At 36.5% G+C, this 12571-nt stretch overlaps 1 protein-coding gene across 1 annotated transcript in view; it reads left to right on the top strand.

The window, feature by feature from the left end:
* LOC106458220 overlaps positions 1-12571 on the top strand; it is a 44170-nt gene that overhangs the window by 3468 nt on the left and 28131 nt on the right. The window contains exon 2 of the mRNA XM_013917695.2: positions 207-240. Coding sequence (XP_013773149.2) covers positions 207-240 — 34 coding nt within the window. The remainder of the gene's footprint in view (positions 1-206; positions 241-12571) is intronic.

Consider the following 12571-nt stretch of genomic DNA (forward strand, 5'->3'; position numbering starts at 1 on the left):
ATATATATATATATATATTCCGTTCAAATTTATGTATCATATTGTGAATAGATACAAAACAATTCATATTTACTTGGTAAGTGTCTGTAAAGAAGAAGTATAGATGTCGCCTCCGACATCAATATGAACAGGAGCTGTGAAGCGGGTAGCCGCTGCCACACACGGGATTCCAGAGATTTTATGACTGTAGTTTGTAGATTCAATAGAAGTCATCATCATTTTGGAGTCCATCCAAGACCTGTAAGATACAGTGAGTTTATAATAAGAATTGCACTTTAAAAAATAAGGGTAATAATATGCAACATGGGAAAGATAACAGGAAAACTTAAACGGGGAAATTTTCCGAATTTAATGAGACATTCGAACGTACACGGATGTAAAGTACTTAAGTAGGCCTACGTATTCTTTACAGATATCTGCTCGTGTATGATCCATTTATAACTTTTCAAATGCACATTTTTTAACTGTTTCTTCCAGGCAAATGTCATAAAATCTGATGACAAACATAGGAGAAAAACATTATTTTAATTAATTAGTTTTTATAAAACATGAAACTTGTCGTTAATGAATACTCAAATTCACGAGCCTAAATATATTTGATTTTGTGAAATGTATTTGCATATTATCATATGAAAATTTTTAGTGCATTTTATCCTATTTAACTATTTATTTCAATATAGCCATTAATTGTGTTGGAATAGTAAATACCTGATCTGACTATAAATATCGAAACACCGGGGAATATATTAAACTTGACTGTTTAATTTGTGGGCTTAATCATGGCAAATTGTAAAATCAAATAATGGATTTAACGGTGTTCGTTAACGCACTTTTATATCAACGTCATGAGCAGAAACACACGGTGATTCTTTCTGTGATCACAGCCGCCTAGTAATTCGATGTGAAATAAATCTTTCTATGGCTTTAGCTTTTTAGGTTGCGTCGTAAACATATTTATATATATTTCCACTGTTTAACCCTTTTAAGAACTCGCACATACAACAGACATTCGACCATCTTGTTATATATATTAGGCTTAGCCCGAAGGTCGTCGCCAATCGGTTTTACCTATGCCTTAAGGGGGAAAGGCTCGGTGTTCATGGTCTTGCTGTGATGAATTGGCTGCGCACACAATTATTTTCTAGGCTTATACTGTGATATCTCTGTTTGCATTCAACCCACGATGTGAACCGTGGAGAAAAATATTTGGAAAACACGTTCGACTAACTACAGCGAGCGAGAAAACATTGCTCGATGTGTTGCATTTATTATTGATTTAGCATTTTTGTGACTTTGTGTAATCACTAACAGTAGTAGCTGTATTTTACAAAAAATAAAAATATTGTCCGTATCTTACAAAGTAATTTAACTTATACCTGTATTGTAATACTAGTATGTGAACTCAAAAATTATCACATGAAATACGTAAAGAAAATATTAGCTACTGAACTTTATACGAGGCACTCACTATGTGCACGAGAATAGTTTGTGTTACTTTTTGTAGGAGATATTTTGAAATGGAAGCTTTTGATAAATTGAAGAAAATCTGTTTACTTTTAGATTGATATTATGACAAAAAACAAATATGTTAATATAATTAAAATAGCAATAACAAGCGCATTTATCAATAATAATATTGTTATAAGCTATATTTTTAATATTGTAATTTGTTTGTTAGACAGGGAGTTGCCGGTCATTATGACGTATGATAAAAAAAACGTCAATAAGGTAGGCCTAAAACACCGAAAAATTAAAAAACAAAAACAATTACGTCAAGTTTTCTAATAAGTTCGAGGGTATATATATTGATACAAGGTTGAGAGAATTGTTTTAAGATGGCAGAGTGAAACAGTCCGAGTGTATTTTCTTTTCAGCCAGAATATACTTTCAGTGAATTATTTGGATCTATGTTTTAGCTATCGCACATCTTGAGTTGATCAATCGATCAGTTGTGAAGCGCAAGTAAGTTATTCTTTATGATAGTGTAACGCAGGTAGAGTCATTTTTAAACGTACAAGTTACCACAGTGTTTAAGCTTGAAGAAGAATTAAAGGAGAAAATAAACAAATTTGTTATCGTCACGTGAACTGGATATTTAATTATCTTCACCAGATAATTTAAAAGAACCCGACAACGAAAGAACAACGTTACAACAATATTTTCCAGTGAGTGGTTAATAGCTAAATGATTGGACATTTAATGGCGATGTGAACGAATTGTGGTCAGAATTGAATATTAACAATAACAGCCACATAGGCTTTTTTTTTTTTATATATATAAAATCTTTCGATATAACATTTATTTTTTCTTCATATGTTTTTAAAACCGAAGTAGCCCACATAGGTTATTAATATCGCGCCTTATAGACATATAGAAATTTCACAGTTTATTCGTTGTACAAAATTAATATATTTTTAAGTTTTCTTTTTCATGAAAAACAAAGTTCCCTTCAGACAAAGAGAGAAAGACTTTTCCGCCTACCTAGACATTACTTACTAATCTCTGAAGACTATTTAAAAGAAGTGAAATCTGTTGACAATTGATACGATCTCGTTTTTATATTTCAATACTTTGTGGTTTGAAAAAAAAAAAAGTCGTGTTTTTGTGACACCGTGATTTGTATTATACCTTCTCATCTTAAATTTATATTTCGAGCATTGGGCATTTTGAAATAATCAGAAAAAAAATGCATCTTAACAAAAACCAAGTTTTGAAAACGTACAAAAGTGATTTCAAATATAATGTGTGGTAATAATTGATAGCAAGGTTGAGTTTAGCCAGTAGATATAAAAAATAAAAAACAATAATGTTCGTTTATTTGTTTATCCAGCTTTATGGCTCCCCCTAACGAATTCTATGTAAAATTTTGTTTTTACCAAATAAATGGAAATAAAATCATAACCAACTGCGGTTATTTTTATAACGTTTCTCTTAGTTCGTAAAGGATGCCCCTGGTAGTTCAGCGGTAAGTCTGAGGGCGTATAACGCTAAAAATCTGGTTCCGATACTTGCGGTGGATAAAACACGGATAATACTTTATGTAGCTTTGCGCACACAAACAAATATATAAAGAATTTCCAAATGGAAATAAAGCATCACTTTGATTTATGTCTTGTTTGTCAAAGGTCATTTCACAGGGTGCATTTGATTTTAAACACAGAATTCATCAGCTGTGCTGAGCTCATGACAGCCAAAATCTGAAATGCTAATTGTATACGGGACAAGAAACTCGTCGCTACGGTGCCAAGAGCTTTCTTGCTTCGGTATGTTGGGCGTTTCACGCCACAACATTACGTATATAAAGCAGTTTACACCACCAGAATAATTCAATTTTCAATCAAACACTTATTTTATATATTTGTTACACCCACAAAAAATAATATTGTAGAATAAAAAAGATGCGTATGTTTCATGTACTTGAGGATTGGTTTTGTTTTGAATTTCGCGCAAAGCTACTCCAGGGCTATCTGCGCTAGCCGTCCCTAATTTAGCAGTGAAAAACTAGAGGGAAGACAGCTAGTCATCACCACCCATGGCCAACTCTTTTACCAACGGATAGTGGAATTGACCATCTCATTATAACGCCCCCACGGCCGAAATGGCGAGCATGTTTGGTGTGATGGGGATTGGAATCCACGACCCTCAAATTGCGAGTCAAGTGCCCTAACCACCAGGCCATACTTGAAGGACAGAGAGACTTGTGCACAATATAAATTTCCTCAAAGTTGAAACAGTATTTGTTATAAAAACACCATTCAACTGTTTAGATTGGTTTTAACCAATAAGTGATAATTCCAGGGTAATAGGACATATTTATTATGACATTATGTATGTCTCAAGTATATTTCTAGAGAATCAGCTTAATGGTTCGCAAAACGACTTTCATACTCTGTTGAAAATATAAAATTTCATTGGGTTTCCAGTTCCAGATTTGTCCGCTGCATCATATCAGCACTAAAGTGTTAGAATACTCATAAATGTTGATGATTACAGCTACTATTATAGATAAGCGTTTTGTTTCCTCTTCTTCTTATCATCTGTGGCAGTGGAGTAACTACGAAATATGCTCTCCACCCCCTCCCCGCATGAAAAGTAATCGAACTCCCTAAATTTATTCCCCTAATCTGTAATTCATAAGTTTGTCAAACCCTGCGCCCCCCCCCCTCAATCTTTAAGACTAATGTATCCCAGAAGTGATATTTAATTGGTAACTTCAACATATGATCTGTGAAGCAAATACTGAATTCAAGAGTACATTAAGCCCGAATAAGAAACATGTAAAAGAAAGTTGCAGAATTTAACAAAAAAAAAAAAACGAAAAAGAAGAGATTTTTTGATGGACTGTCTTGAGAAATTTTATTGTGGATTTAGCGAACAAGACTGATTTCTATCAACTGATATGTTCAAGTAGAACAGAAAGTTCACCTTTGGATTACCTATAATCGTGTAACTTTTATCGGAGAAGTGAAAACTGGGCCAAGTGTCTCAAATCATGCGCATTTATTTATTAAAAGTCACTACTACTACCAAAAGTAAACGACTGTTATCAATAGTTCTGATGATTTTTTAAATACAATGTTACGAGTTGCTAAAAATGTATTGTTTAAAAACACGAATAGAGTTTTGTCCTTATCAGAAACGTTTCAGAGGAACTTGTGAAAAAAATAAAATGACACTAAATCTACCAGTTTGTGCTACGTTGAAGTTTTATACAAGTCTTTTTACATGACAGGAAAAAATAAACTTAAAGCGCTTGTTGTTGGGGGATTTCGTGCCACAATACTCGAGAGATATTTGTGCTAGCCTTCAGTAATACACTAAAGGGAAGGCAGTTAGTCAGCACCACCCACCGCCAACTTATGGAATACTCTAATCGAAAAGTTGGATTTAACTGTCACTCTTATGACATTTCTTTTCAGGTACAGAAACAGCAGACAACATTTCGGCTATTTTTATCAGGCGTTAATTTTAATTTTACTATATGCTTGAATATGTTAATGATTTTAATTGCCATGGTAAACTTGATGGTATTGGTTTGCCCCCCAGTGGCACAGCGGCATGTCTGCGGACTTATAACGCTAGAAACCGGGTTTCGATACCCGTGGTGGGCAGAGCACAGATAGCCAACCCACTGTGATGCCTTGTACTTAAGTTAGAACAAAAATGTAAAGGTGTTGGTAATCGTATAAGCATCTCGTTCTTATCTATACGTCTGCATCAACAGGACGTAATTTTAGGAAAATATAAAACAGGTTTCAATCCTTTTTTTTTATCATTAAGAGGCTGGTCTGGATTAGGTATCGAAATTCTGTTCTTGTGTCAACTTATAACTTAAGTACTTATAACATCGAATCGGTAACACATGCTCAAATATTATTCAAACTTAGGAGTATACAACCAATTATACCGGTTTAAAAACTACCCAGAGATACTTACCGTGCTATAGCTATCCTATCTGCATACGATGCTGCCGCAGACTCCAAAATTCCGGGGGTTGAAGGTTTGAGGTTTGCTCGAGGTATGGCTGGAGAGATTTTCCCGGGAACTGGGCAAGTTTCAGAGCTTCGGGCTGCCATCCGCTAGGACTGGTGTACCGTATATGTCTATCTATGTGACGAAACAATTCAACTGAAGCAGAAAGAGCTTGTAAAGTGCAAGACTGACGTGAACTCAAGGCTGTCGTACACTAAATTGTTTCCCAGGCGCGGGATGATTCGATACTTGCACGTGGTTAGGCTTAATCACAACCACAAGCAAATTGCCGGCGGACGTATAAAGGCACTATTTTTCATGTACGTAGACGTTTTCTTATTAAGCATGGTAAGTTTGCGCCATTCAAGGACAAACCTATGCACAACAAGGATTATCAGCGTTTCGCCTAGGGCTAAGAAATTCACACCCACCGGGTGGTCCCTAACGGCTGGAAACTGGATCAGACTACTCGCTTAACGTTCCATTCTCAAAATGTTGTACACACGCGTTGTTTTATGTGAACAAACGATTGATTGTAACACTATTGACACGTTATTCGTACGTCCGAGAAAGCATTTGGAAATTGTAATAAAATGGTACAGCATCACCAATATGCATTCGTCATTGTCTACTGACGTAAGCGTTGTTTTTATATCAAGGATAATAAACCATAAGCATTTCTTTCGCGCTGTGAATCATCCATTATCAAAAAATCAATATTGTAGGTTAGGTCTACAAGTGTAACAAAATAGTGTAGCGTTGATGTTGCGATAAATTTAGGATGAACCCCTAACAAAACTTTATCTTATCTCTTATTGAAGAAAAAAAAATTGGTTTTGTTTCCCCATGATTTTCTTTCCATGCGTCAACTCTGATCGTTTCAATAGCTGTTTGGAAGGGAAAATAATCCCCATTACTTTGAATTCTCTGCCCAGCACGTGTCTTAAAACGCGTAACTAACTTCTACAACATTAGTTCAAGCCAACATCTTGGGTTTCTGTGTTTTTTAAGCAAGGCGTACTATATTATTTATAAATTGTTACTTGTATTAACAGCATGCTATTTAGTATATTGAATGTCATTACTTTGTAATTGTATTTATATTCTTTTATTATACAGATTTATTATATATATATACATGTATTTAGGACTAGCCTCAATTCCCAAAGCTGACTGAACCTCATGTGTTATTATTGGGATTACGGCCGAAACTATCGATAACTATTGATAAGTATAAACGCATTAAAGGTTTATTTAATTAGTTATACTGTTTGCTAGGTTAAATTTTAGTTTCACCCTAAGTACATGGGCTACTCTGATCGGAAGTTAATATTACTGAAGAGTGAACACGCGCGCACACATGCCTTATAACCCAAGTATACCATGCTACTGTCTCATTCATGTAGTTTTGGTAGAAGAAAAGTAACAGTTAAAAAACGTTATCATACTAAAAACTACTTTAGCATTTAATTACTTGCTTGATGTCGATTTAATGATCTATTTGTTTGTGTTCATACACCCAGTGACAAATGGTGAGCCGATTGATACAAGGAAATCAATAGTTTTGATACCATTTTTAAAAATCTGGTATTGATTATTTTGATTAGTTTATAAGAACAAAACAGAAAGAAATAAGTCTGTTTACTGGTACATATGTGTCAAATTAAACGAATAGGCCCCCGTCATGAGAAGCATGACATGGCCTGGTGGTTAGGATACTCTACTCGTAATCTGTGGGTCGAGGATTCGAATCCCGCCACCAAACATATCGCCCTTTTAGTAAAAGGGGCGTTATAATGTGACGGTAAATCCTACTTTTCGTTGGTAAAAGAGTTGGCGGTGGATGGCGCTGACTAGCTGCCTTCCCTCTAATCTGTCACTTCTTGATTAGGGACGACTAGTGCAGATAGCCCGCGAGTAGTTATGCGCGAAATTTAACAAATACACAAACCAGTCATGAGCAGTGTTTATGAATGGTAATAGTAATTACCATGCTGTCCGTGTTAACCTGGTAGTTTACGGTACAAGTTTTTCAGAAGTTATTTAATGTTACTGAGAACAACGTGGAGTGAATTAATAGATTAAATGAGTCTGCGGTTTGGAATCCCCCGTCCCAACAAACATGCTCGCCTTTTCAGCCGTGGGGGCGTCATAATGTGACGGTCAATCCCACTATTCGTTGGTAAAATAGTAGCTCAAGAGTTGGCGGTGGGTGGTGATGACTAGCTGCCTTCCCTCTAGTCTTACACTGCTATATTAGGGACGGCTAGCGCAGATAGCCCTCGTGTAGCTTTGTGCGAAATTCAAAAACAAACAAACAATGTATTTTTTTCACCAATTGTTGTTAAAGAATACACCAACAAAGTAAGTCCGGTGTTTCGTATTTTCTTTTAAGTCCTTCTGGGAATTCCCATTTTGGGGCGAGTATTTTTTTATTTTTTTTGAAAGACTTAATTATGACTTCATTTGAGTTCGCTCTCTAGGACCCTCCTTTGGGCGACCAAAATATTTAGTTGCTAACAAAATTCATTAGGAACGTTCTAGGCTGTAAGAACTTTTTTCATATTGGATTGATTGTCTTTCCCTTTCACATGTTCTACTCATCTCGTGGACGATATAAAAAAAAGATCCATAGCAATTATTAAGTAATATATATTAAGTTCCAAGCAGACTTAATTTGTAGAGTTTATCCTCCAGAGATAGAAAGCTGTCTGGTACGAGAACGAGAGTGTTCATAATATTATCTAATTATCTTCCAAGCGGAAAGAAAAAGGTTGGTTGCATGAATATATGATAAAGTTGTAGTGTTTTCGTTAGAACTTATATTGAGTTAAAATATTTAAAACGACGAATCAAGGAGATCTACGAAAACCTATAAAATGTCAACGTGGTTATGGGGTGAAATATATATCGTATATTTCAGAAGTCACTGCATTCAGGAAACTGATGTTCGCAATGTTTGGAAACTCGGTGTTCAGATCAATTTGACTATGCGGATGACAACGTACACAGTCATGTGATGCGTTATGACGACATACTGGTCACACTACATGGTACCTTTGGGAATAAAAACCATCATCCAAGATAGTATTTACGCAGTTTTGAACAAGTCAATTCAATGCTTCTACACATCGAGTTTTATAACACTGTCTTCATTGATTTCCTCGGGCCTATTATTAGCCCGGTTGTTTGGGCGCTCGACTCGCAATCTGCAGGCTGCGGATTCAAATCCCCGTCACCGAACATGTTCACTCTTTCAGCCGTGGAGGCGTTATAATGTGACGGTCAATCCCACTATTCGTTGGTAAAACATTAGCACAAGATTTGGCGGTGGGTGGTGTTGATTAGCTTCCTTCCCTCTAGTCTATCACTTCTAAATTAGGGACAGCTAGCGCAGATAGGCCTAGAGTAGCTTTGTGCGAAATTCAAACCAAGTTATTTAACAACAATGGCGGCACCAATCTCTTCTCCAACTCTGATGGGCACATATACTGCAGTATTTAGGAAGTGGACCATTTTTAAAGGTAGGTACTTATCGTTGGGTGGGGCTATATTGGAGGCTAAAGCACATTTGGGGGTAGCTTCAGCAAGCCCCACACTCTTCTTAGCGCCGCCAATTTTCACCAGTAGCTGACACTTCGAGGTAATGAAAAGAAATGGACCGTAATCAATGGCACCAGTCTCGACTACAACCATAAGATCTTCTTCATTTTTATCAGCTGAAATATAAGTGTTGGTTGGACTTCCTTATACTAGGCTTATTATCACGTAAATTCTCCCTAGTGGTTTAAAAAAATAATATAAATTAAAGAAAAAAGTATATATATATATTTAAATCGCTAAGATGAGTGAAGAAAAGCTCCATTTTCCCCTCCCTCAAGAGAGAGAAGATGTATGGAGCCAGACCTGAGTCAGGGCTGTTTTATCCAATGGGCAAAGAGGCAGTTGCCCAGGGCCCATCGCCGTTAGGGACCCATCTCTCATTGCGAGCATAATGATAAATAATAACAATAAACCATTTTTTTAAATATACGTTTTATTTTTTATTATTTCCTCAGTTTGTTATTATTACTAAATTCAATTTATCAAATTATATGGTATATTCTTAAAAGCAAAGGTAAGCGAGGGGGAGGGGGCACTAGTTTATACTTTGTCGAAGGCCCACCAGTGTTTTAACGCGGTACTGGTTTGGTTTATTTGGAAATTTCGTGCAAAACTACTCGAGGGCTATCTGCGCTAGCCGTCCCTAATTTAGGAGTGATCTAGAGGGAAGGCAGCTAGCTAACGCCGCCCACCGCCAACTCTTGGGCTACTCTTTTACCAACGAATAGTGGGATTGACCGTCACATTTTAACGCCCCACGGCTGAAAGGGCGAGCATGTTCGTTGTGACGGGGATTCGAACCCGCGGAGTGCGAGTCGAACGCCCTAATCACCAGGTGATGCCAGGCCGCGGCATTGATCTCTGTGTGTGGCATTATGAAAGAACAAAAAAAGAACTCCGTGTAAATTTTAAAATCCGCGAAAAACAGTCAGAGATGAAAGCGAACATTGAGTGATGACTAGTCTTAGGCTCGTGTTATTAACCCGTATTACAGAGTTTTCTTATTGTTTTAACATTCTTCTAGTCCACATGGTTGAGTTCATTAAACTATCGAAATTGTATCATACAAAAACAAACAAAAAAAAGAGCGGATGGTTCCATTTCAGCGCTAGGCCTATTTATATTTTATCAAAACGCCTGGTCTACACACACGCGCACGACTTTCTTGCGGCAGAGGCGGACGTTACGACGTGGATCATCCCGATGACTGGCGGCCATCACGAAGTTTCATTTGAAACAAGACTTACGAGATACGTCCACCCCCGCTCTACTTGTAATTCAAGTTTATCTGACCTCTTAGAGAAGAACCATATTGTTGAGACCTTATCGTATTTCATCTGCCCTACCCTTTAGTGACCTAATGATGACTTCCAAATTGTTAGGCTAGGACTATGACCTGTTTGATAAAAACAAGTGATAGTTTCCAACATAACCCTTTCCAAGATCTGTGCAGCTTTGATTTTTTTATATATAGACCCGAAAGAACTATCTGTTGACGTGCCATAACAAATTGTTGAACTTTGACCTCTTCTCCCGACCTAATCCTCTTTTTGAAGGCAGTATAATCATTTTGGGGAATTAAGCAAAAAACGAACTAAAACTTATTTAGCAATTTTTTAAAATAAACTGTTTTAATTAGGCTGTAAATAAATTTTAAACAACTTTATTATCTATGTACAACATGATTTTTATCTAATTGAGTGGCTCAGAGAAAAGGTTTGAGCGCTTGTAATGCTAAAATTCGGGGTTTGATACCTGTAGTTGGTATAGTACGCTTCACAAGAAATATAAGTAATGTTTTGTTTTTTTTGATCAAGCCAAAAGTGGATATTTCATTCTCTAACGTGATTTGATAAGTTCGTCCAATCAACCGTTTGAATGACTTTTCTTGAGTTTTTTTTTAATTTTGCGCAAAGCTACTCGAGGGTTATCCGCACAAGCCGTCTCTATTTTAGAAGTGATAGACTAAGAGGAAGGCTACTAATCAACACCACGCACCGCCAACTCTTGTGGTACTCTCTTATAAACGAAAAGTGAGATTGACCGTACATTATACCATGGCTGAAAAGACGATTCGGTGACGGGATTCGAACTTGCGACCAGCAGATTGAGAGCTCTAACTCCCAGGCCCACATATCTTGAGAACCGATGAAGAACACAACCTTGCTGGTTCGCCAGCTCTTCTGAATAATGAGGAGGTTAATTCAAGAAAATAATAATTAACAAGATAATAGCATATGATGTTAAAATAAATAAATAGCATAGTATTAGATAATCGTTACCCTAATTCTTATGTGTTGTGACTTAAAGAAAATTGAAGAAGAATACCCTTCATCAACCTAATCCATTTCTCACCGTAGCAGCTTTTGTCAAGCTACTCGCTGTTATAACTATTATTTGTTCCGTGTCCCAGCAGGCCTGAATCGGATTAGTTTGATATAATGAAAGGATGAAACAGATTATGTGACGCAAGTGTTGTTTTTGTACTGTGACATAAACAAAATGTCATTCATTCTAAAATTTGTGATAAAATTCACATAAACTACCGATGTTTTCTCAGCTTTCCAATTATTCAATCAGAAAAGAATGTTCCAAGATTTGGCTGTAGGTGCTCTCGACTAATTACCTTCCCTCTAATATATTAATTCACAGTTACGGACGACTATGCGCAGATAAACCATGTGTAACTTTACAAGAAAATTATAAAACAAGTAACAAACAAATATTCTGAAACGAAGTACAAGTAAAACATATTAAAGTAGATAATAACATAAGGTTTAACAGGACTGTTTTATAAGTCGTGTCGTTTACTATTCAGGGGTCGGAGTTAAGATTTTTCTATGTTCTTCAAATGTTGAGTCAGTTATATTAAAAATATTTCAGAGCCTCCGCACGTCGTTATAGTCCATGTCGCCATGCCTAGCCATGTTCTATCTGTCATCCTTGCACCTTGACAAAAGTCTTGCAGCATAGCTTCCACTGTAAAAAGCTTCATCATAAGGCTGTCATGCTCAAAGCACACCCATCCTTCCTGCATGCATTCTATAACCCATCTATTTTGCGAGAACGCCCGTTTCAACATTCCGATTACATTATAGCTGCTGCAGTTAGCGACTTGGCCACTATGTCTTTCTATGAAATGTATGAATGCCCATTTCATTCTCCAGTTGCTTGAGGTGTGTTTCGGTTAAATTGACATATTGTGGAAGAACCTGTGTATATATGACTTTTGTCGCATTGTTTATTTATTTGTCCTTGGAAGGTATTCGGGTTCTAGGAACAAGAAGCACTCATAAAAACAAAAAACTATCCTTAACTCACTCGTGGCTTAAAGAGATATAATCAGAAGATTTTGAGTAAAGAAGAAAGTACTGTATTTATCCCTCTTTATTATCGCGGGTTCGAATCCCCGTCACACAAAACATGTTCGCCCTTTCAGCCGTGGGGGCGTTATAATGTGACGGTCAATCCCACTATTCGTTGGTAAAAGAGTATT

The sequence above is a fragment of the Limulus polyphemus genome, unplaced genomic scaffold (assembly GCF_000517525.1).
Source record: "Limulus polyphemus unplaced genomic scaffold, Limulus_polyphemus-2.1.2 Scaffold430, whole genome shotgun sequence".
Taxonomy (NCBI): Eukaryota; Metazoa; Arthropoda; class Merostomata; order Xiphosura; family Limulidae; genus Limulus; species Limulus polyphemus.